The following is a 25,986-nucleotide window of genomic DNA, read 5'->3' as shown; positions in this document are numbered from 1 at the left end:
TGCTCCTTTGGAGATTTTTATCTAGCCTTAAGGAAGATGGGAGATAAACCAGGATCCTAGCTTGTACCTTCCTTCCCTTGTAGAAAAACGTGTGAATATTTTCCCCCTTATCTTAGGGGGAAATTACTTTCCTTGATGGTTAAGACAGTTGATCCACAAGGGAAAGCACCTTTCAGTAGCTAAAAATTATTGGGAAAAAGTCTACAGTCCTAATTCCTAGTAGTTTTCATATTTTAATGATTGTTCTTTGAATATGAAATAGAAGCCATTTTTTCTTCTTTCAAAAAAATGTTGTGACTATAAAATCCTCCCTCAAAGGTAACATTCATCTCAGTGAACACTTGAGATTCTTGCTGTGTACTCAAGAGAAAAAAAAACATCAAAACTGAGGGACTATTCAGATCAGACCAGAGGGTTCTGTCCGGAATGGGAGAGCATGATAGAGTCATCATATAGCAGACAAGATTTTAGTAGACATTTTTTCCTGTTTAGCCTTCATTCCCTATTCTGATCATTTCCTTTGGAGAACTATCCTTTCTTCACTCTCAGACCATTTGGCTGGGGCAGGACTCCAGAGGAAAATACATTTGAGTTAATCCTCTACCTTAGTTTGAATTTAACTAAGAAGGGTGATCTCTTTTCCAATGGAGTTAAGTCTGCAGAAATGGAAGCCTGAACACATCTTCCTACTCACAGATTCTGAGAAAGAAGGCAACGTGGAATAAAGCAGGTTCAAAAACGGAGATTTGGCCTGGAGACACATTGGATGCATGGAATCTGTTGTGGACTAGATAACTCTGGAAATTTCAGTTAAGTTAGTCAATAAATTCTTAACATGTATTCATTGCTTAAACCAGTGAGAGGTTGTCTGTCACTTGCCATCATGAATTCTCACAGTGGTAGCAAGAAAGGAGGCAAGATTAATAATACTGATTAGGAAGGTTTCAGTTAGACAAGAGGCTTTGAATGCTTTTCCTAGGATGTGGACGTTTGGATTTTCTAGAGAAAGTGATCTCTCTTTATATTCTGCATCATATCTTCAAAAATACCTTTGCCCCTTTTAATGGTTCCATGGTCCTCTTAGTCACTAGTAACACATCATGTTCATCTTTGACTCCTTCCTCTCTCATTTTCTGTATTTAATCATTTACCAACACCTGTTGATAGTCCCGTTTTTCTGCTCAGTCTTCTGCCACTACTCAAACATTTCCCATGATTCAGTTCACAACTTATCTTTCTCCCCATACTCTCCAAGAAGAAAACTGTACCACATATTTTTAATCACATTTCCAACTTCCAGATTCCACTTTTCCCTAAAACAAAAACCCTGCCTCATAGTTTGTCCCCTAGCCTAAATCCTCTCCTTGAACACAATTTATCTAACTCAAATATTCTGCTCACTTCTTGTCTGCCTTGGTATAATTTAAAAGGAACATTTCCAACTCCATTCCTAACTGGCTTCCACAGTTGATGTCTTGATGGAAGCAATATAGATAGCATAGTGGCTAAAATACAGAATTGGAAACTTACTGCCAGGATTTATCCCGGCCCCACTACTTAATATCTGCATGACTTTGAGTCTGTTCTTCAGTTTCCTCATCTGTCAAATGAGGGTAATATCATGTCTCAGGATAATTGAGAGAAGATAGAACAGGTAGATGGAGTGTGTGTGTGTGTGTGTGTGTGTGTGTGATAGTACCTGGTACATAAAAAATCCCATAGTAGCAGTGGCTATTAATGATGTTACTTTTTGTGTAGTTCTTGCATCTCTTGCTCAATTTCTTCCCCTAGTTCTCTGGGACCCTATGTCCTTTCTGTTTTTTCATAATACTCTTATCCACCCTTTCCTTGACGTTCCTACTTTTACTACTACAGTTTCAGGTAAATAGGAACATGGGAAGCTTGATATGCATAATAGGGAATATATTGTCAGGGTTTTTTTTTTTTTTTAAGAATTCTTCATGTTTTAGTCAATCACTTTTATCCTTTCTAGATCCTTTAGAAGGAAGGCAATAGTATGATGTGATATTGAAGACTTTGTAATCAAAGTTCTAGGCTTCAATCCTGACTAATACTAAGACACACTGAGCAAGTTAAATAATTTATTTGAGCATCAGGGTATTTATCTGTAAAGTCAGAAAAAAGGCATCTCAGAATTGTGATGATCAAATGTAAATTATAAACTACTACAGAAAGGTTAGCTGAAAAGGATGGTGGCTTTAGATTTTTATGCTTTGTTGTTGGAACTCTAGGAATGGTTGAAATGACTCACAAATTTGTAACTACAGCCTACACCTAACCTTTGGGTTCTAAACACGCATGTCCAATTGTCTCCCCAATGTCTCCTCTTGAATATCTCAAATACCTTGGATGCTCCCTTCAATCTGTTCTCCACAAAGCAGCAAGAATACTCTTTTGAAAATATAAATGAAACCGCATGTTCCTACTTAAAATCCTTATTATTTCCCATTATATCTAAATTCCTAGTTGTGGCCATAATACCTCTTTGATCTAGCCCCCTCTATGTCTCCAACTTCATGTCCTACCATTTTTCTCTTTTCCCATAACACTTCCACCCAGAAACTTCCTCAAGTTTCTTGCGAATCTCTGTATTCTCAAGCTTTGATACATGCCGTGCACTTACCTGGACCACCCTCCTACCTTTTTCTCCTGGCTGGTTCCTCTTCAGTCTTCATGTCTCAAAGATCTAACTACCCTATTTAAGATGTTTCCCTCCTACCTCTCACCTGCCATCCACCAACATAGTACCCACAATTATTCTCTATTACTGTGGGTTTTTTTTAAATATTTCTTTTCTTATCTATTAACTATCTTCCCCCCCAACCCCGCCCCATTGTCACCACATGGTAAATCCCAAGAGTCAAGAACCATGTGTTTTCTTCATCACTGTACATGCAGCATTCATTTCAATGCTTGAGTTAAATGGAAAAAAAAAATGAATGAAATGAAAGGCGAAACATGCCAGAAGATTTTTGGGATCACTCTTATATTCCAAGTTGTGATTGTCAACAGATTGTAGTCTTGTCAGGAGGTAAACTTAGCAACGTGTTTTAAAGTACAAAGGAGAGATAAACTGAAAATAGTGAAACACTAGTATGAGATGCTGAGTGAGGTCCACAATAGCGAACAAGAACATGCAGCATTCACCCTCCAAACAGCTGCCCGCATTTGAAGCAGATATTCCTTCAGCCCGGCTTCCCTGGTGGCTCAGATGGTAAAGAATCTGCCTGCAATGCAGGAGATGCAAGAGATATAATTTCAGTCCCTGGGTGGGGAAGATCTCCTGGAGAAGGAAATGGCAACCCACTCCAATATTCTTGTCTGGGAAATCCCATGGACAGAGGAGCCTGGCAGGCTACAGTCCATAGGGTTGCAAAGAGTCAGACACGAATGACACACATGCACATTCCTTCAGTCAGGATCAAAAGCTGGACAAAACTGGACTTAACATGGTCAAAACTTCCAACCCCTACTTTCAGGCCATATAAGTAAGATACAAGGGAAGAGGAGGATGAGAGAATCATTGGAGCCACAACTTAAAAGAGTACTATGGCTTTTCCTTTTTGTTCCCCCACCCCACTCCAAGTTGGGCTTCCTTGGTGGCTCAGTAAAGAATTCACTTGCGATGAGGGAGACCTGGGTTCGATCCCTGGAGGAGGGCACGGCAACCCACTCCAGTATTCTTGCCTGGAGAATTCCATGGAGGAGCCTGGCATCCATGGGGTCACAGAGAGTTGGACACAACTGAGCAACTAAGCACAGTTCACTCCGAGTTAAGTGAACAAGGCTCCAACAGAATCGGCTAGAGAAACTGGAGTGACTAAGGAGAGACTGGTATCTCTTTCCTTTCAGATTTGTTGATCCGCCCTGCATCTACCTGTGTGAACAGGAAGATAGAGACTTGGGGAGAAACAATTGGAGGAAGTGGGCTAAAGTGTACTCCTACAGTTTGGCATGGCAAGGAAGTTTCTACGGAGTCCATCCATGCTGGTAGAAAGTACTGTCCAGGTTTGAACCATTTTGACACCTACTGGGAAAAGAAATTCTAGCAACAAGAGGCAGGATATACTTCAAGGAGTGGGAACTGAGAGAGATCAAGAGAGAGAGCTGCAGACTGATCTCATATCAAGGAATTGTTCAGTGGAGAGGCTGCCTCCGAGTTTCTAGGAGAACTCAATGTGCCCATTAAAGAGCAAACACTTTGATGCAATATGGATAGTACTTACCTAGTTAAGAGAAATGTATGCCTTTCTTCCCTAATCTCCCTTCCAGTCCCCAACACCACAGAAGATGGGTCTTGAAAAGAGAAGGAAATAATTGGCTAAAACAACTCCACCTTCCCTCTTGAGTTCCTGAATCACAAGTTCAGCCATAGAACATTTGCCTGGGAACTGATATTGAAGCTTGAAACTAGATCGACTTTTAATAACCAAAAGTGTGAAAGAAGAGTTAAAGAATATGCTCAAGATGTCTTTAGGGGACTTGCTACCAGTGCTGCTTAATCACCTAAGGATTTCATTAAAACAAAAATTGCAGTTCAGCTAGGCTGGGATGAGGCCAGAGACTGCATTTCTAACAAGCTCCCTGGGGATGCTGCTGATTCTAGGATCACACTTTGACAAAACAGGCACTATAAAGCAGGAGAGGGAGTTTCAATGGTTGGCAGAAAGGAATAGAGAAAAATATTAGGAAGGTTATATGAAATACACATTTTTGTAGATCAAAAACATTTGAATATTTAAAATTTCCAAAAAAATCACAAAAATTCATTCAATAAAATGTGAAACACATTATTAAATAATTTCCCCACATTCTAACAAATACTTATACCCCACTTAAATGAGAATGTATAAATCAAGTAGGATATGAAGTAGTACTGATCTACACTGGCAAGCATGAGTGCTTGCTAGAAGCATGTGTTTGTGTGCATTATTTGAAAAAGGCTGAGGCTGGAATCAAAACCAGCCACCTCTATTATGCTATAATTTTATGAATTTTACAAATGTTTAAGTTTTCATGAACTGTGCTTATGTATAAAAACTACTGCCACCTGGTGGATTTGAGTTAAAAAAAGAAGTATGAATCTTTTTATTCAAACATCTTAAATACTATTACTACTTCCTCTGCTAATTTTAACTCAAAAAAGAAAATAGGTAAATATGATGGATTTACTAAAAAAAAATTGCATTTGGGGGAACCTTTTGCATTCGGTTTCAATTGGAAGGGAAATAATGAATGCTAGTTGCTCAGCTGGGTCTGACTCTTTGTGACCCCATAGACTGTAGCCCACCAGGCTCCTCTGTCTGTGGGACTCTTCAGGCCAGAATACTGGAATGGATTGCCATTCCCTTCTCCAGGGGATCTTCCAGACCCAGGAATTGAACATGGGTCTCCCACATTGCAGGCAGATTCTTTACCACCTGAGCCACCAGGGAAGTCAGGGAAATAATGTCTATACTTATATGCATTAGATGGCATTAAAGTTACATTTTAACTTTATGATTAATATGGTTTTTCCTTTAATTTCCACAACTGTTTTATTGTCAATAGGAATCTTTCCATCCATTTTGTTAAAGACTCTTAGAAGCTGGACCTTATAGGTAATTATTTCTCTGATATGTGTGCTAACGCTATAATAAAGACCATTGTGTGCAACTCCCAACTTTGCTTCTCAACGTTTCCTCCCTTCATCCAAATGTGTATATTTTCAAAAGCCTTTCTTTGCTATCTCAGAAGGGGTCTTCCTAATTCTTTACAAAGTTAGATCATTTGATTTTACCTTATCTGATAAAATAAATTATTACCACCTAACTCAGTGTGTGCTGAAAAGCAGAGTAAGCTGACAAGATTCGTATAGTCAAGGCTATGGTCTTCCCAGCAATCATGTTCAGCTGTGAGAGCTGGACCGTGAAGAAGGCAGAACACTAATGAATCGATGCCTTCGAACTGTGGTGCTAGAGAAGACTCCTGAAAGTCCCTTGGACAGCAAGGAGATCAAACCAGTTAATCTTAAGGGAAATCAACCCTGAATACTCATTGGAAGGAGGACTGATGCTGAAGCTGAAGCTCCAGTATTTTGGTCACCTGATGCAAAGAGCTGATCTACTGGAAAAGTCCCTGATGCCCAGAAAGACTGAGGGCAGGAGGAGAAGAGGGCGCCAGAGGATGAGATGACCAGATGGCATCACTGATGCAATGGACATGAACTTGGGCAAACTTTAGGAGATGGTGAGGGACAAGGAGGTCTGGTGTGCTGCAGTCCATGAGGTCGTAAACAACTGGGTGACTGAACAACAACAACTCAATCTGTATTTAACTTTCCCTCCACTTCATCATTCTCTGCTGCCTCCATGATCCCTACCTACCTCTAAGAAGAGCAAATACCCTTTTCTGACTTCATGTTAAATTGCCTTGTGCATGCTAAGTCGCTTCAGTCACGTCCGACTCTGTGCAACCCTATGGACTGTACCCACCAGGCTCCTCTGTCCATGGAATTCTCCAGGCAAGAATACTGGAGTGGGTTGCCATTCCCTTCTCCAGAGGATTTTCCTAACCCAGGGATTGTTTCTCATGTCTCCTGCACTCTTTACCACTAGCACCACCTGGGAAGTCCTAAATTGCCTTGGTTTTCACCAATTTATTTTTGTAATCTAATCACTTAAATTTAGTCTGGATTCTCTGAAACACATCAGTGAATACCCAAAATCACAATGATGGGTCACCAGTACAAACAAACTAGAAGACTAGAATGTGTTGTTAAACTATTACATGCTGGATTTAACACCATTTTCTCTAAAAGTGGTGTCAATTATTAATCCAAGATAAAACATGCTGCAGGTTCTGTAGTGTTATTTTCTCATGATGAATTCTTCCGAGATTACTATCAAAAGATATGTAAGCCTCACAATATACTTTTCTCACTTCTCATGATTTAGAAACTTACATGTTATACAGGTCTAATGATTCAATCACCTGTCTACTTAGTAAGCTAATACTTTCTAAAAATAATAGAACTATTAAAAATTATAACAATGAGATGTTTCCTAGTACTTTTTAGAATCTTTAAATTGCATTTTTCCATTGAGTGCTTAATTTTTTTAATAGGTAAGAGACTTCAAAGAAAAAGCATATGGTCATAAATTTAAGTATTTTCACTCAAAGCCTCTAAATAATAGACTTTAATATTTATTAAAGTAAATTAAAGTCCATGGTTCTTTTTCATCATTTTTATTCACATGCCTTTTTGGAAGTGATTAGGCAACACCGAGGACTTGTAATATATTTGTTATTGTCCAAAAAGGAGCAGAAAAAGGATAAAGTACGAAAAATATTAAGGGTTCAGGACAAATTCCAGTTTTGTTGGAAGCAATAAATATTCTGAAATATCTGGAAGTTTTTGTAATTACATATAAGCTATAATTCTAATATGAAAATGAAAATAAATCTATTCATAAATATTCTGATCTCTGATTATAAAGGCAATGACAAAAACACTCCATACACAATGGAGTATTATTCAGCCATTAAAAAGAATACATTTGAATCAGTTCTAATGAGGTGGATGAAACTGGAGCCTATTATACAGAGTGAAGTAAGCCAGAAAGAAAAACACCAATACAGTATACTAACGCATATATATGGAATTTAGAAAGATGGTAACAATAACCCTGTGTACGAGACAGCAAAAGAGACACTGATGTATAGAACAGTCTTATGGACTCTGTGGGAGAGGGAGAGGGTGGGAAGATTTGGGAGAATGGCATTGAAACATGTAAAATATCATGTATGAAATGAGTTGCCAGTCCAGGTTCGATGCACGATACTGGATGCTTGGGGCTGGTGCACTGGGACGACCCAGAGGGATGGAATGGGGAGGGAGGAGGGAGGAGGGTTCAGGATGGGGAACACATGTAAACCTGTGGCGGATTCATTTTGATATTTGGCAAATCTAATACAGTTATGTAAAGTTTAAAAATAAAATAAAATTAAAAAATAAATAAATAAATAAATAAAAATAAAATAAAATTTAAAAAAAAAAAAAAAAGAAAAAAAAAAAAAACACTCCATATATGAACATTTGAAAGCTGTTTATTAAATATTCCTACTTGGTGTCCTCACTGTCACTGCCTGAGCCATCAGTGCCATCATAAATACAAGTGTTTCTAATTGAAGACACCATCACATCTACAATGGCTTTTTTGGGGTTTTCTTCCAAATCAGTCTGTATTGCTCCAACTTCTGCTAGCTTCCATTCAAGTTCTGCAAAAAATAACCCATCAATAAATCAGATAAAATCCTGGAACATCTATATGAAACAGAAGTTGACTCCAATAAAACTAATGTGGAAACGATGATATATTTAGAACTAAATTACAGTGAAAGTACTATGTCAAAACACACATTGGATATAGCAGAGTTATACTTAAAGGGAGAAATTATGGCTAACATTTATTTTTAAATGACTGAAAATAGTGCTTTGGAAGTACAAATCAAGGAGCTAGAAAAAAAATTAATGTAAATCAAAGGAAAGCAGAAAGAGGGCTATAATGAAGAAGAGACTTTAGCAAAGGTTGAAAAGCAAAAGCAATAGAGGTGACTAACAAAATCTCAAGTTGGTTCTTTGAAGAGATAATAGACACACCTTAAGCAAAAAAGATCACAAGAACAGAGAAACAAACTAAACAATGTAAAGAATTATATGGGGCAAAACCAAGATAAAGGTTTTAAAGCCATGAGACTACTATAAGAAAAAAGTATGCCAATACATTTGAAAATTTTAGTGGGAAAACCGCAACAAAAAGTGTGAATTATGTAAACATATTTAAGAGTGAAACTGAAAAAAAACTGAACTGATAACAAAAACCTCCCAATCCTGCAAACTGCTTATTTTGTTAAATTTATTCCTAAGCACTGTGTAAATGAACAGAACATTTGTGAGGAAAATTACAAAATAAACTTAAGAGGAAAATTACAAAATATAATACAATTGGCCCTTGAACAGTTCAAACAGGTTTGAACTGCAGAGGTTTGCATGTATGTGGATTTTTTCAATAAATGCATATTATAGGTCTACACAATCCATAGTTGTTTGAATCCACAGATGCAGAACTGCAAGTACAGAGTGCCAACTCTAAAATTAAGTGTGGATTTTTCACTGCGTGGGGGTCAATACTCATAACTCTTGTGCTGTTCAAGGGCCAACTGTAAATACATTATATTTATGAAGAAAGTTACCAAAAAAAAGAAGATCAAAATTAATGACAAGTTACATCTTATTCATGGACAGGAATACTCACTATTATTAGGATATCAAGTCTTCAACAATTAATCTTTAAATGTGATTCTAATAAATAACCAACAGGATTTTTCAGACTAATTCCAACATTCATATTACATTTTGAAAAAGACTTGCCCTACTAGAGACAGCTAAATTGTTAGGAAGGTACAGTAATTAACATAGTACTGTACTGATTCAGGGATAGACAGAACAGACCATTGGAACATAGTGGAAACTTCAGAAACAGACTGAAGCATCTTTTTTTAATCCTGAAAATGACATTGCTGCTAAGTCACTTCAGTCGTGTCCGACTCTGTGCAACCCCATAGACGGCAGCCCACCAGGCTCCCCCGTCCCTGGGATTTTCCAGGCAAGAACACTGGAGTGGGTTGCCATTTCCTTCTCCAAAGCATGAAAGTAAAAAGTAAAAGTGAAGTCGCTCAGTCGTGTCCAACCCTCAGCGACCCCATGGACTGCAGCCCTCCAGGCTCCTCCATCCATGGGATACTCCAGGCAAGAGTACTGGAGTATGTGGTGCCATTGCCCTCTCCGTGAAAATGACATAGGAGATATCAAAAGTCAGTGGTGGGAAGACACCTCACATACATTAAGATACATTTTTTTCTTAAATAGTAATTACTATTTAAGAAAAAAAAAAAGGGAACGAACAGGTGTTGCTAAGGATGTAGAAAAATTAGAGCGTCTCTGCATTGTTGGTGGGAGTGCTAGATGGTGCAGCCCCTGGGGAAACAGTATGCTGTTGCTCACAAATTAAGTAGAACTGTTATCAGATCAGATCAGATCAGTTGCTCAGTCTGTCCGACTCTCTGCGACCCCATGAATCACAGCACGCCAGGCCTCCCTGTCCATCACCAACTCCCGGAGTTCACTGAGACTCACGTCCATTGAGTCAGTGACGCCATCTAGCCATCTCATCCTCTGTCATCCCCTTCTCATCTTGCCCCCAATCCCTCCCAGCATCAGAGTCTTTTCCAATGAGTCCACTCTTCGCATGAGGTGGCCAAAGTACTGGACTTTCAGCTTTAGCATCATTCCTTCCACAGAAATTCCAAGGCTGATCTCCTTCAGAATGGACTGGTTGGATCTCCTTGCAGTCCAAGGGACTCTCAAGAGTCTTCTCCAACACCACAGTTCAAAAGCATCAATTCTTCGGCACTCAGCCTTCTTCACAGTCCAACTCTCACATCCATACATGACCACAGGAAAAACCATAGCCTTGACTAGATGGACCTTTGTTGGCAAAGTAATGTCCCTGCTTTTCTATATGCTATCTAGGTTGGACATAACTTTCCTTCCAAGGAGTAAGTGTCTTTTAATTTCATGGCTGCAGTCACCATCTGCAGTGATTTTGGAGCCCAGAAAAATAAAATCTGACACTGTTTCCACTGTTTCCCCATCTATTTCCCATCAAGTGATGGGACTGGATGCCATGATCTTCGTTTTCTGAATGTTGAGCTTTAAGCCAACTTTTTCACTCTCCACTTTCACTTTCATCAAGAGGCTTTTGAGTTCCTCTTCACTTTCTACCATAAGGGTGGTGTCATCTGCATATGTGAGGTTATTGATATTTCTCCCCGCAATCTTGATTCCAGCTTGTGCTTCCTCCAGTCCAGCGTTTCTCATGATGTACTCTGCATATAAGTTAAATAAACAGGGTGACAATATACAGCCTTGACATACTCCTTTTTCCTATTTGGAACCAGTCTGTTGTTCCATGTCCAGTTCTAACTGTTGCTTCCTGACCTGCATACAAATTTCTCAAGAGGCAGATCAGGAGCTCTGGTATTCCCATCTCTTTCAGAATTTTCCACAGTTTATTGTGATCCACACAGTCAAAGGCTTTGGCATAGTCAATAAAGCAGAACTAGATGTTTTTCTGGAACTCTCTTGCTTTTCCCATGATCCAGCAGATATTGGCAATTTGATTTCTGGTTCCTCTGCCTTTTCTAAAACCAGCTTGAACATCAGGAAGTTCATGGTTCACATATTGCTGAAGCCTGGCTTGGAGAATTTTGAGCATTACTTTACTAGCATGTGAGATGAGTGCAATTGTGCGGTAGTTTGAGCATTCTTTGGCATTGCCTTTCTTTGGGATTGGAATGAAAACTGACCTTTTCCAGTCCTGTGGCCACTGCTGAGTTTTCCAAATTTGCTGGCATATTGAGTGCAGCACTTTCACAGCATCATCTTTCAGGATTTGGAATAGCTCAACTGGAATTCTATCACCTCCACTAGCATTGTTCATAGTGATGCTTTCTAAGGCCCACTTGACTTCACATTCCAGGATGTCTGGCTCTAGGTCAGTGATCACAACATCATGATTATCTGGGTAATGAAGATCTTTTTTGTACAGTTCTTCTGTGAACTGTTATATGATCCAGCAATTCTACTTCTGACTATACACTGAAAAGAACTAAAAAGAGGGACCAGAATAGATTATTTGCATATCCATGTTCTCAGCAGCATTATTCACCATAGCCACAAGGTAGAAGCAACAAATATGTCCATCAACAAATTAATGGGTCTGCCCTGTAGGTCAAAGGGTAAAGAATCTGCCTGCAACGCAGGAGACCCAGGTTCAATCCATGGGTTGGGAAGATCCTCTGGAGAAGGGAATGGCAACCCACTCCAGTATTCTTACCTGTAGAATCCCATGGACAGAGGAGCCTAGCAAATTTCAGTCCATGGGATTGCAAAGAGTCAGAACGACTGAGTGACTAGCACTACACAAAAATGTACTATAAAAAATACAATGGAATATTATTCAGACTTAAAGTTTTAAAAAGGAAGGGAATGCTGACACATACTACAATACAGATTAATCTTGAGGATGTTATGCCAAGTAAAATAAGCCAGTCACAAAAGGACAAAACTGCCTAATTCATTTATATGATGTACTTTGAGAGTAGTCAAATTCAGAGTTAGAAAGTAAAATGGTGGTTGCCAGGGGCTAGTGGGAGCAGAGAATAAAGAGTTACTTTTTAAGGATAAGTTCCAACTCTTTGCAAGATGCAAAGAGTTCTTGAGATGGATAATGGTGATGATGGCACAGCAGTGAAAATATACTTAATATCACTTAACCATATACTTTGGGCTTCCCTGATAGCTCAGTCGATAAAGAATTCACCTGCAATGCAGGAGACCTGGTTCAATTCCTGGGTCAGGAAGATCCACTGGAGAAGAGATAGGCTACCCACTACAGTATTCTTAGGCTTCCCTGGTGGCTCAGCTGGTAAGGAATCCGCCTACAATGTGGGAGACCTGGGTTCAATCTCTGGGTAGGGAAGATCCCCTGAAGAAGGGAAAGGCTACCTATTCTAGTATTCTGGCCTGGAGAATTCCATGGACTGTATATGGGGTTGCAAAGAGTTGGACACAACTGAGAGCCTTTCACTAACCATACACTTTAAAATGATTAAATAATATAACTTATTTATTCATAATTAAGTTCTGGATATGTATAATTTATTGCAGGGTAACAATAATTAATAATACTGTATTCTAAGTTTTTAATAATTCAAATGATGAATTTCATGTTATGTGTATTTTTAAATAATTTAAAATTTTTTTCAGGTATTACAATTTTAAAAAGTAGAGTCCGGATAACTACTCATGATAGTGACTGCTTAGTGAGGCAGGGAGGGGAATAGAACTAGGAATGGAAATACAGGCAACTTCAACATCTGTACTGTTTATTTCAATAATAAACAAATAGCTGAAGGAAACATGAACAAATGTTCACATTTTTTTATTTTGGGTAATGATTACGTGAATATTTTCTATATTATTGTTTGTATACTTATGTATTTTTTAAATTAAGAGGATAAGGCACAACAGATGGCCAACAAATATATGCATAGATGCTCAACAATGCTCATATAAGAAAAATGCAAATCAAAACCACAATGAGTTATCACCTCACACCAGTCATAATGGCCATCATTAAAAAAATCTACAAACAATAAATGCTGAAGAGGATGTAAAGAAAAGGGAACCCTCTTGCACTGTTGGTGGAAATGAATTTGATTCAACCACCATGGAACAACAGACTGGTTCCAAATAGGAAAAGGAGTCAAAGGCTGCATATTGTCACCCTGCTTATTTAACTTATATGCAGAGTACATTATGAAAAACGCTGGGCTGGCAGAAACACAAACTGGAATCAAGATTGCTGGGAGAAATATCAATAACCTCAGATATGCAGATGACACCACTCTTATGGCAGAAAGTGAAGAGGAACTCAAAAGCCTCTTGATGAAAGTGGAGAGTGAAAAAGTTGGCTTAAAGCTCAACATTCAGAAAACTAAGATCATGGCATCCAGTCCCATCACTTCATGGGAAATAGATGTGGAAACAGTGTCAGACTTTATTTTTTTGGGCTCCAATATCACTGCAGATGGTGACTGCAGCCATGAAATTAAAAGACATTTACTCCTTGGAAGGAAAGTCATGACCAACCTAGATAGCATATTCAAAAGCAGAGACATTACTTTGTCAACAAAGGTCTGTCTAGTTAAAGCTATGGTTTTTCCAGTGGTTATGTATGGAGGTGAGAGTTGGACTGTGAAGAAAGCTGAATGCCGAAGAATTGATGCTTTTGAACTGTGGTGTTGGAGAAGACTCTTGAGAGTCCCTTGGACTGCAAGGAGATCAGCTCTGGGATTTCTTTGGAAGGAACGATGCTAAAGCTGAAACTCCAGTACTTTGGCCACCTCATGCGAAGAGTTGACTCATTGGAAAAGACTCTGATGCTAGGAGGGATTGGGGGCAGGAGGAGAAGGGGACGACAGAGGATGAGATGGCTGGATGGCATCACTGACTCGATGGCGAGTCTGAGTGAACTCCGGGAGTTGGTGATGGACAGAGAGGCCTGGCGTGCTGCGATTCATGGGATCGCAAAGAGTCGGATACAACTGAGCGACTGAACTGAATGACTGAACTGAACTGACGGAGAACAGTATGGAGAAACCTTAAAAAACTAGGAACAGAAACAGAACTACCATATGACCCGGAAATCCCACTACTGGGTATATATCTTGTGAAAACCATAACTGAGACAGACACATGTACACCAATGTTTGCTGCAACACTTTTTACAATAGCTAGGACATGGAAGCAGCCTAGATGTCCATTGACAGATGAATGGATACAGAAATTGTGGTACATATATACAATGGAATGTTACTCAGCTTTAAAAAAGAACACATTTGAGTCAGTCCTAATGAGGTGGATGAACCTAGAGCCTACTGTACAGAGTGAAGCAAGTCAGAAAGAGAGACACAAAGACTGTATATTCATGCATGCCTATGGAATGTAGTGAGATGGTACTGATGAACCTGTTTGCAGGGCAGCAGTGGAGACACAGATAGAACAGACATGTGGACACAGTGTGTGTGTGTGGGGGGGGGTGACTTCAGAGAGAGGCATGGAAACGTGTACATTACGATATGAGGCAGGAAGCTCAACCCAGTGCTCTGTGAAAGCTGAGAGGGGTGGGATGGGGTGGGAGATGGGAGGAAGGTTCAAGAGGGAGGAGACATATGTGTACCTGTGACTGATTCATGTTGATGAGTGGCAGAAACCAGTACAATATTATAAAGCGAATATCTTGCAATAAAAATTTAGAAAAATATACTAAATAAATTTCAGCCCTAAAAAAAAAAAAAAAAAAAAAAAAAGAGAGGATAAGGCACAGGCTGAAAAGTAAGATGGTAAAATAGAGAGGGAAGGAAAACTCTGGAACAATTACAATTCTGGAAGTCTTACTAAAGCCAAAAACAGTTTTATGGGAATGATAGAGTGAAAGAAAGACTGTTAAAAATAGCCGTTCACAGTGGCTTTAATACAATGGTAGGAGAAGATTTTAATCATACAGAATTATATCAACTCCAAGAAATGACTAACTGAAGAGTTAGGTCTTAGAACTAGGTTTGGAAGTAAACATTACTGTGACCCCATGGTCTGTAGCCAACCAGGCTCCTCAGTCCATGGAATTTTCCAGGTAAGAGTGCTGGAGTGGGTTGCCATTTCCTTCTCCAGGGGATCTTCCCAACCCAGGGATCAAACCCGGGTCTCCATTACTACAGGCAGACGCTTTACCGTCTGAGCCACCAGGGAAGCATCTAAACATTGTTAGAGAACATAAAACTATAAAGCCCTTTGCTATGTACTATGAAAAAGAAAACAGTAGAAGGCATAGTCCTTGCACCTGTTAGGGAGACAAAACTCAAAGGGAATGGGTTAACCAACAAAATCTGAGAATATGTAGATAAATGGAAAATAAGTTGTGTATAGAATATATGCTATAGAAATTCAGTAGAGAACATGAAAACAGATTATTAATTGCTCCAGCATCACATAATAGATTAAATGGAAACCTAAGAAGGAATAGGGTTTGGAAGGAAGAACAAAGCAGGGTAGGGTATTTAGAGAACAGAGAAAGAGTATTAAACAGAGTATTGGTTGGCCAAAAAGTTCGTCCAGATTTTTGTAATATTTTATGGAAAAACCTGAACAAATTTTTTGGCCAACCCAATATAAAGGCACAAATGAGTTAAGTGTGTTTGAGATAGTGGTTGAACACCAGCTTGGTTGCAGCAGAAACTGCAGAAAACATTGGATAGATGGGCTGAAATTTTTAAGCATATGATTCTGAATTTTTAATGTATTTGAAACAAAGAATCATTAAGGATTTAAGCAAGTGGGTGTTATGATAGTATTATTGTAGGAAAATTAATCTGAAGGCATATAAGAAGAAACTAGAAACAAGGGAAAAGCCTAATGTTTTATGAAAATAAATTTTCATGATATTTGTTAAGTTATGTAATTTTCTTAATAGGCAAATTTTAAAAGTAACATCATTACCTTCGAGCTTGAGATTTATCCCTCCACATTCTATAATTCCAATGAACTTGCCTTCTATCTGACCATTTTTATAAACAAAAATGGTTGGTAAACAATTGTCATGGTAGTGTTCAATACAGCTATTCACAATGGCTTTAACAAATTTAGTTTCAGGAAACTTTCTTGCTAGGAGACTAAGATGCTGGTTAACCAACAAACACATTGGGATGCTAAAAAGAGAAACAATACACACAACATCTTTAAAAAAACAGGCTACTTATTTCAATCTAATAAAATAAGTAAAACATTTCCATGACAAAAATATATCTTTAGATTTTCTTTTAATATAAGATTGCATCAATTGTAATCCTCTATTTTTACCTTTAGTAGTGATAAACTATAGAGTATCTGATTTTCATTACAAAAACTGTTATAGCCTGGGAATGAAGCTGCTACCATGGGAATTTGCAGCCTAACTAAGGCTAACCACATTTGACTTGGCAGCAGTGTAATCGAGTACAATGTAATTGAGGAACCAGTAAGTTCCTAGTTTATAGGACACTGAGGGGGAGAGGAGGAGAAAGAAAGAAAAAAAAAAACAAAACAGGACATTTCTAGGGGATCCTTAGCAGTTCTAAATTTAAACAAGGGGACCCAACTCTTGGTCATAGGTTATTTCCACACCAGAAGTTATCTCAAACTTCCTTGAATTCCTTTTATTCAAACTTCATCCACCCTTTTCTTTGACATGCTATATCATATTCCCCAACACCCAGAACTGTTCATTGGAAATTTAAAATTGATCAGAAATGTAACCAAAATCGGCAATTCTTCCAGCTCTATCCCTTAACTCTCATTACACTCATGTTTTAATTAGTCACTTTTCTCTATCACTCACTCACAGCTTTATTAAATTCTTTCAAAGCTAATCCTCAGCTTTATCCCACACTCCTTCCATTTCCTATGGGACCATTCTTTATTTGTTATCCTATTTTCTTAAGCTATCCTTCTTTACTCTACATAAACATATTCAAAATACTAAAAAATTTTTAAAAAGTCCTTTCTCATTCTCTCTCCCTCTAATAACTACTCTTTCCTGGTCACAGCCCAGATGAAAAAAGATTTTAAAAATCTCTGTGTTGTTCACTTCCCTTCTTAAAAGGCTCTCCTTTTTTGATTCCTGTGATAATTTTTTCTATGAATTTCCTTTTTACTCCTCTGACTTACTCCTTATGCTAATACCTCAAATGTAGATATTCCTTGTGACTATGTCCTAGACCCTCTTCTCATTTTAGACACATTCACTGGGCATTCTTTAAAAAAAAAAAAAAAAACACTAAATTTGATACAAGTGTATCTCTCCTTCATCTTTGTATACATTTTCTCATCATTCAAATGGAGCATATTTGAAACAATACAGTAGAGGAAGGAAAGATTACTGTGAACCATGTTAATCAGAGAAAGGTCTTTGTCTAACAGACAAAATTAGTATATTCTTCTCTTGAGATCTTCCCTGGTGGCTCAGATAGTAAAGCGTCCGCCTGCAATGCGGGAGACCTGGGTTTGATCCCTGGGTTGGGAAGATACCCTGGAGAAGGAAATGGCAACCCACTCCAGTATTCTTGCCTGGAGAATCCCATGGACGGAAAAGCCTGATAGGCTAGAGTCCATGGGTCGCAAAGAGTCGGACACAACTGAGCGACTTCACTTTCACTTCACTTTCTCTTGTTCTACACCTTATATGTCCTTTCAATACATACATCTATATAGATAGATAGATATACACATGAAATGTTTAATTCGTCTCTTGAACTATATCATAAAAGCATCTTATTCCCATTCGTATTCTCAACTCCTGCAAACTGTCACAGATATAGTTGAAGTTGAAGTTCTCTTAAGTGAGTGGCTCATACCAGGACATACTGCATGCTGCAGGCAGGTGGTAACCCTCCTGGACTTTATCCACTTTTCCCCTCTATATTTGTTTATGCACATTGCATATTTTATTATACTTAACAAATAAATAAAAGTGTGACAACAAAAGTCATTGAAGTTATGAAGAATATCAAATGCATGCTTTGGAGAAACATGATAAATGTGAATCACTTAGAAAAAAATTGTTGTGTAGCTCATTATAAGCCAGACAAATGTAAATGTCAGAGGAATAATAAAGATTTCTGCACTCAAATTGCTTCATATGTACTTGTGAATTCTTGCTCCATTTTAAACAAACTCTGAAAATGAAACCAATGGCAATATACTAGGTCTTAACAATATTGGGGGAAGACTATATTTTTTAATTTGTCTTCTCTTTGCCAGTTTCTGGCTTTTATCATCAATTTTTTTTTCTAACCTTGTTTCACAAATTAGAAAAACTCAACAAAGTGAGTATAGAGGGAACAAATCTCAACATAATAAAGGCTTGATATGACAGGACCACAGCTAATTTTATATGCAACAGTGGAAAGCTGAAAGCCTTTCCTCAAGATGAGGAACAAGGCAAGGATGCCCACTCTCACCACTTTAATTCAACCTAGTATTGGAAGTCCTAGCCAGAGCAAGAAAAAATAAATAAATAAAAGGCATCTAAATAGGAGAGAAAGAAGTAAAGCATGTCACTATGACATGGTATTATATTTAGAGAACCCTAAAGACTCTATCAAAAAAATGGTTAGAACTAATAAAAGAATTCATTAAAGTTGTAAGCTAAAAAATCAATACACAAAAGTCAGTTATGTTTCTGTAACTAAGAATGAACTAAGTTATGTTTCTATACACTAAGACTCAGAAAGAGAAACAAAGAAAACAATACCGTTTGTAATTGCATCAGAAAGAATAAACTATCCAGGGGTAAAAAACATTTGAAAACTACAAGACATTAATGAAAAAAAGTGAAAAAGAAACAAACAAATGGAAAGATACTCTGTGCTCATGGATTGGAAATATTCATATCACCCCCAATCAATCTACAGATTCAATACAATCCTCGTCAAAATTCCAATGGAATTTTTCACAGAAATAGAACAAATAATCCTAAAACTTGTAAGGAATCACAAAAAAATCCAAGTAGTCAAAGCAATCTTAAGAAAGAAGAACGAAATTGGAGGCCACATGTTTCCTGATATTAAACTGTATTATAAGGCTATAGTCATTAAAACATTATGTAACCGGTAGGAACACAAACACAAAGGAAAAAAAAAAAAACACACAAAGATCAATGGAAAGCATAGACAGACCAAAAATAAACCCATACTTATATGGTCACTGAATTTATGACAAAGGAGGCAAAGAACACACAATGGGAATGAACAGTGTTGGGCAAAATGGACAGCAACACACATAAAAATGAGATTTGACCACTATCTTACATCATACACAAAAAAACTCAAAAAATATTGAAGATATAAATATAAGATCTGAAACCATAGAACTCCTAAAAGAGAACATAGGCAATGACATAGATCTTGGTGATAATTTTTCGATTCTGACACCAAAAGCAAAAGCAAAAATAAATAAGTGAAACTTCATTATACTAAAAATCTTCTGCACAGCAAAAGAAACCATCAACAAAATGAAAGGCAACCTACTGAATGGGAGAAAATATTTGTAAATCATATACCTAATAAGGAGTTAATATCTAAAACACATAAAAGAACTCATACAACTCAATAGCAAAAACCCAAAGAATCTGATTTAAAAATGGGCATAAGATCTGAATAGACATTTTTCCAAAGATGATATACAGATGGCCAACAGGTACATAAAAATATACTCAACATCATTAATTACCAGGGAAATTCAAATGAAAACCACAGTGAGATATCACTTCACACCTGTTAGAATGGCTATTATTAAAAAGACAGGAAATAACAATGCAGCAAGAATGTGGAGAAAAGAGAATTCTTATGCACTATTTGCTGGGAATGTAAACTGGTTCAGCCACTATGGAAAACAGTATAGAAGTTCTTCAAAAAATTACAAATAGAACTACCATATGGTCTAGCAATTCCATCTCTGGCTATTTAGCTGGTGAAAAAACACTAACCTGAGAACATATATGTACCCCCATATTAATTGTAGCATTATTTACAATAGTCAAAATACATAAACAATCTGAGTGTTTATCAGTGGATGAATGGACAAAGAAATTGCAGTATATATACAACTGAATATTATTCAGCCATTAAAAAGAATGAAATTTTCTCATTTGGGACAACATGGATATACCTATAGGGTATTATGATAAGTGAAATAACTTAGAGAAAGACAAATGCCATATGATCTCTCTTACATGTGGAATCTAGAAGGCTGCCAGAGGGTGGGAGAAGTGGATAAAGGGGGACCAAAAGTAAAAAAGCCAAAGCAGAGAATCACACAAAAATATCTTTTTTAATTTAAATATTTTCTTTTCATCTGACATATATAAACATACATTAATTTAGTAATCTTTGATATTGGCTCGGGAGCTTCTCATCTACAGCTTTTCTCATCTAAACTACACAATAATGCATTGTCTTCCATATCTTCTTAGTGCATGCAGGTCTCATAGGTATATGCATGATGATTCATTTTGCCGTGAACAGAAGCTAATACTACATCGTAAAGCAAGTATGTTGTTCAGTTTCTACATCACATCCGACTCTTTGTAACCCAATGGACAGCAGCATATCTGGCTTCCCTGTCCTTCACTATCTCCTGGAATTTGCCCAGACTCATGTCCATTGAGTTGGTGATGCTATCAAACCATCTCATCCTCTGTCCTATCATTCTCCTCCTGCCCTATAATTCTAGTAAAAATTAATTTAGAAAAAGAAATCATCTTAACACTAAGTGATGTTATATATCAATTTACGTAACAAAAAGCTAAGAAAAACAAAGTGCATACAGTTTAATTTATATTTCAGAATATATATATAGACAGATAAGTACAACTTGTTACAAATCTAGATACTACTTTATTTTACTGGATGGCATACTTAAAGTAATATTAGAAATATGTACTACCTAACTCAAATCAGTTTTCCACATAAAACCATGACATTAATACTTTATAAGCTTTATTTTCCCTCAAATTGGTGAAGCCAATCCACAAATATCTAAGAAGAAGAATTTGATGATTACTGTAAGAATAAGAGCTGAGTCAGCAGTATGACCCCACTTATGGGGCAGTGGTCTTAATGCAGGAGGCAGGTGGGAATTGGTGGTAGCAGTGAAAAGTATGGAATTAGGAGACTATGGCACTCTAGATTGTGGTGCAGGGAGAAAATGATTGTTTGAAAGTTCAAACTTGGTGTTGGGGTTTGAGGGCCAGAATTTAACCCCAGAAGAACTTTTAAAAAATAAGCAAGACCTTTGATATCAGAAAACAACTTATGGGCCTAGCTATGAAATTTGAGGTACAAAATAGGCAATGGGGTATACAAACAAAGCTAGTGGAGGTGATGGAATTCCAGCTGAACTATTTCAAATCCTAAAAGATGATGCTGTTAAGGTGCTGCACTCAGTATGCCAGCAAATCTAGAAAACTCAACAGTGGCCACTGGACTAGAAAAAGTCAGTTTTCATTCCAATACCAAAGAAAGACAATGCCAAAGAATGTTCAAATTACTGTATAATTGCACTCATTTCACATGTTAGCAAAGTAATGCTCAAATTTCTCCAAGCTAGGCTTCAGCAGTACATGAATCGAGAACTTCCAGATGTACAAGCTGGATTTAGAAAAAGCAAAGGAACCAAAGATCAAATTTCCAACATCTGCTCGATCATAGATGGAGAAGGCAATGGCAACCCTCTCCAGTACTCTTGCCTGGAAAATCCCATGGATGGAGAAGCCTGGTAGACTGCAGTCCGTGGGGTCGCAAAGAGTAGGACACGACTGAGTGACTTCACTTTCACTTTTCATGCACTGGAGAAGGATAGAAACCCACTCCAGTGTTCTTGCCTGGAGAATCCCAGGGACAGGGGAGCCTGATGGGCTACCGTCTATGGGGTCACACAGAGTCGGACACAACTGAAGCAACTTAGCAGCAGCAGCTGGATCATAGAAAGAGCAAGGAAGTCCCCAAAAAACATCTACTTCTGGTTTATTGACTACACTAAAGCCTCTGACTGTGTGGATCACAACAAACTGTGGAAAATTCTTAAAGAGATGGGAATACCAGACCACCTTACCCGTCTCCTGAGAAACCTGTATGCAGGTCAAGAAGTGACAGAAGCAGACATGGAACAACGGATTGGTTCCAAATTGGGAAAGGAGTACGTTAAGGTTGTATATTGTCACCCTGCTTATTTAACTGATATGCAGAGTACATTATGCAAAATGTCAGGCTGGATGAAGCACAAGCTGGAATCAAGATTGCTGGAAGAAATACCAACAACCTCAGATATGCAGATGATACCACTTTAATGGTAGAAAGAGAAGAGGAACAACAACAAAAAAAGAACCTCTTGATAAAGGTGAAAGAGGAGAGTGAAAAAGCTGGCTTAAAACTCAACATTCAAAAACTAACATCATGGCATCTGGTCCCATCACTTCATGGTGACTAGATGGGGAAATAGTGGAAACAATGATAGATTTTATTTTATTCAACTCCAAAATCACTGTGGATTGTGACCGCAGCCATGAAACTAAAAGACACTTGCTCCTTGGAAGAAAAGCTATGACAAACCCAGGCAGTGTATTAAAAAGCAGAGACATCACTTTACTGACAAAGGTATGTACAATCAAAGCTATGGTTTTTCCAGTAGTCATGTATGGATGTGAGAGTTGGACCATAAAGAAGGCTTGAGCACTAAATAATTGATGCTTTTGGCATGTGGCAAGTCAAAAAAAATAAGCATAAGAGACTGGATACATCCAAATGCACTGCATGATCTCTGATTAGGGATCAAAATATATATATTATAGAAATATTATTATGATTATTCAAAAATATATGTATTTATGAAAGAGATTCTGAAGTTAGTTGGAGAAATTTGAGTTAAGGACTGACTGGGTATTAGATGGGGTTTCCCTGATAGCTCAGATGGTAAAGAATCTGCCTGCAATGCTGGAGACACAGGTTTGGTCCCTATTAGGAATTATGGTTAATTTTGTTTGGTGAGAAAATGATATTATGGTTATATAGAAAAAAGCCCTCAGGATTTTGAAGATGCATGCTGAGATACTTAAGAGTAAAGCATCATGTAATTCATTTTGAAATGGTTCTACAAATACACACATATAAATATACAAACAAAACAATACAAATACGGCAACATGTTCATTGCTGAAATCTACCCAGCTGGTATGTAGGGTGCTCATTTTATCATTCTTCCTACTTTTTTCTATGTTTGAAATTTTCTATAAGCTTTTCAAATTAACTGACAAAGTACTTGTTTTTCTAATAAGTATGAGAAGTTCTTTAAGTTACACCTGAAAATATATTAAAATAATTTAGTCCCTGAAGCCAATGACTCTACACATATATTTTTCTTTTTCAATTGAAGTATAGCTGATTTACTTTGTTTTCTTGATTAGTCTTTGTTATATGCTTTATCCAACATTAAAATGAAAAATATGTATCTTAAAACATTAGAATATTAGATTTTTACAAAAAGCTACAGTAATTACCTTGATCTGTATAGATGAATTATAACCCACACATCTTTTTCTGCATTTGTGACTTCATTCACATACTGATTTCCAGAAATTTCTCTTAATTCCCCAAATTTTTGTTTTTTCTTGAGAGCTTTCCATTCCTGTAACCGCTTTTCTCTAGTTAAAAAAAATGAAATTACATAAAAATATTGTTATATTCTTAAGACTATCCCATATACAGTAATAATCTAGGGATGTGAATGGAATGCTAGTACATATGAACCTCTTTAAAGAATAATAATTATTAATGGTTTTACAATGGCAGTTACTCTTTTTACATGGTTATTTGCTTTATCATGGGTATTATAAAATATAAGAAATTAGCTATTGATTTAAATTTATTTTTCTCTAAGACTAAGTCAATTATAGTTATTGAGAGCTTATTTAGACATTGGACTAATAAATTCTCGTATACAGATTAGATAAAGGGAGAGCATGCAGAACAATAATAACTAACATTTACTGAGAGTTTACTATGTTTCCAGGCACTGTTTTCAGCATGTTTATTAATTTAACCTTGCAAAAGCTTAATGAAGTTAACACTATTATTATTGCCAATTATAAGCTCTTAGCTTTCACGCTAAACTTTCAGTTCAAAGTCTTTAGTGAACATGTATAATTACTTGTTATAGACATATTGCAGGTAGACAGATGATAAAGAACAGTGATTATGAGTATGAACTCTGCTGCTGCTGCTGCTAAGTCACTTCAGTCGTGTCCGACTCTGTGTGACCCCATAGACGGGAGCCCACCAGGCTCCCCCGTCCCTGGGATTCTCCAGGCAAGAACACTGGAGTGGGTTGCCATTCCCTTCTCCAATGCATGAAAGTGAAAAGTGAAAGGGAAGTCACTCAGTCGTGTCTGACTCTTAGCGACCCCATGGACTGCAGCCCGCCAGGCTCCTCCGTCCATGGGATTTTCCAGGCAAGAGTACTGGAGTGGGGTGCCATTGCCTTTTCTGGGAAAGGAGTATATCAAGGCTGTATATTGTCACCCTGCTTATTTAACTTATAGGCAGAGTGCATCATGTGAAATCCTGGGCTAGATGAAGCACAAGCCAGAATCAAGACTGCCAGGAGAAATATCAATAACCTCAGATACGCAGATGACATCACCCTTAAGGCAGAAAGAGAAGACGAACTGAAGAGCCTCTTGACGAAGGTGAAAGAGAAGAGTGAAAAAGCTAGCTTAAAACTCAAACATTCAAAAAACTAAGATCATAAACAGCTGGTCCCATCACTTCATGGCAAGTAGATGGAACAATGCAAACAGTGACAGACTATTTTTTGGGGCTACAAAATCACTACAGATGGTGCCTGCAGACATGAAATAAAAACACACTTGCTCCTTGGAAGAAAAGCTATGACCAACCTAGACAGCATATTAAAAAGCAGAGACATTACTCTGCTGACAAAGGTCTGTCTAGTCAAGGCTTTGGTTTTTCCAGTAGTCATGTACGGATGTGAGAGCTGGACCATAAAGAAGGCTGAGCACTGAAGAATTGATGCTTTTGAACTGTGGTGTTGGAGAAGATTGTTCAGAGTCCCTTGGACTGCAAGAAGATCAACTAATCAATCCTAAAGGAAATCAGTCCTGAATATTCATTGGAGGGACTAATGCTGAAACTGAAACGCCATTACTTTGGCCACCTTATGCGAAGAACTGACTTACTGGAAAAGACCCTGATGCTGGGAAAGACTGAAGGAAGGAGGAGAAGGGAACGACAGAGGATGAGTTGGTTGGATGGCATCACCAACTTGATGAACATGACTTTGAGCAAGCTCCAGGAGTTGGTGATGGCCAGCAAGGCCTGGTGTGCTGCAGTCTATGGGGTTGCAAAGAGTCGGACAAAATTGAGTGATTGAACTGAAATGTTGTTATATACTGTATGTCCATTAACATTGATTTATAATTATTGTTTTATAAACCGTATAGAAAAAAGGGAGTTAAAAGCCAAAAATATAGTAATATTGGCTTTTATATTTACCTATACAATTACCTTTACCTACGTTTGTTTATTCTTCCTATGTTTTAAGTTACTGTCTGCTGCTGCTGCTGCTAAGTCGCTTCAGTCGTGTCCGACTCTGTGTGACCCCATGGACTGCAGCCTACCAGGCTTCTCCGTCCATGGGGTTCTCCAGGCAAGAACACTGGAGTGGGTTGCCATTTCCTTCTCCAATGCATG

General features: G+C 37.7%; 1 protein-coding gene across 1 annotated transcript in view; it reads right to left on the bottom strand.

The window, feature by feature from the left end:
• Positions 1-8,095: 8,095 nt before the first annotated feature.
• The window catches only part of PDCL2 (phosducin like 2), a 33,425-nt gene continuing 15,534 nt past the window's right edge, over positions 8,096-25,986 (bottom strand). The window contains exons 4-6 of the mRNA XM_006058329.3: positions 23,775-23,918; positions 16,184-16,392; positions 8,096-8,280 (exon numbers count right to left, since the gene is read on the bottom strand). Of these exons, the coding sequence (XP_006058391.2) occupies positions 8,123-8,280; positions 16,184-16,392; positions 23,775-23,918 (511 nt within the window). The 3' untranslated portion in view covers positions 8,096-8,122. The remainder of the gene's footprint in view (positions 8,281-16,183; positions 16,393-23,774; positions 23,919-25,986) is intronic.

This window comes from Bubalus bubalis, chromosome 7 (assembly GCF_019923935.1).
Source record: "Bubalus bubalis isolate 160015118507 breed Murrah chromosome 7, NDDB_SH_1, whole genome shotgun sequence".
In the NCBI taxonomy this organism is placed as follows: Eukaryota; Metazoa; Chordata; class Mammalia; order Artiodactyla; family Bovidae; genus Bubalus; species Bubalus bubalis.
The sequence above is the reverse complement of the archived record's forward strand: the minus strand, read 5'-3'. Positions and strand labels throughout refer to the sequence as shown.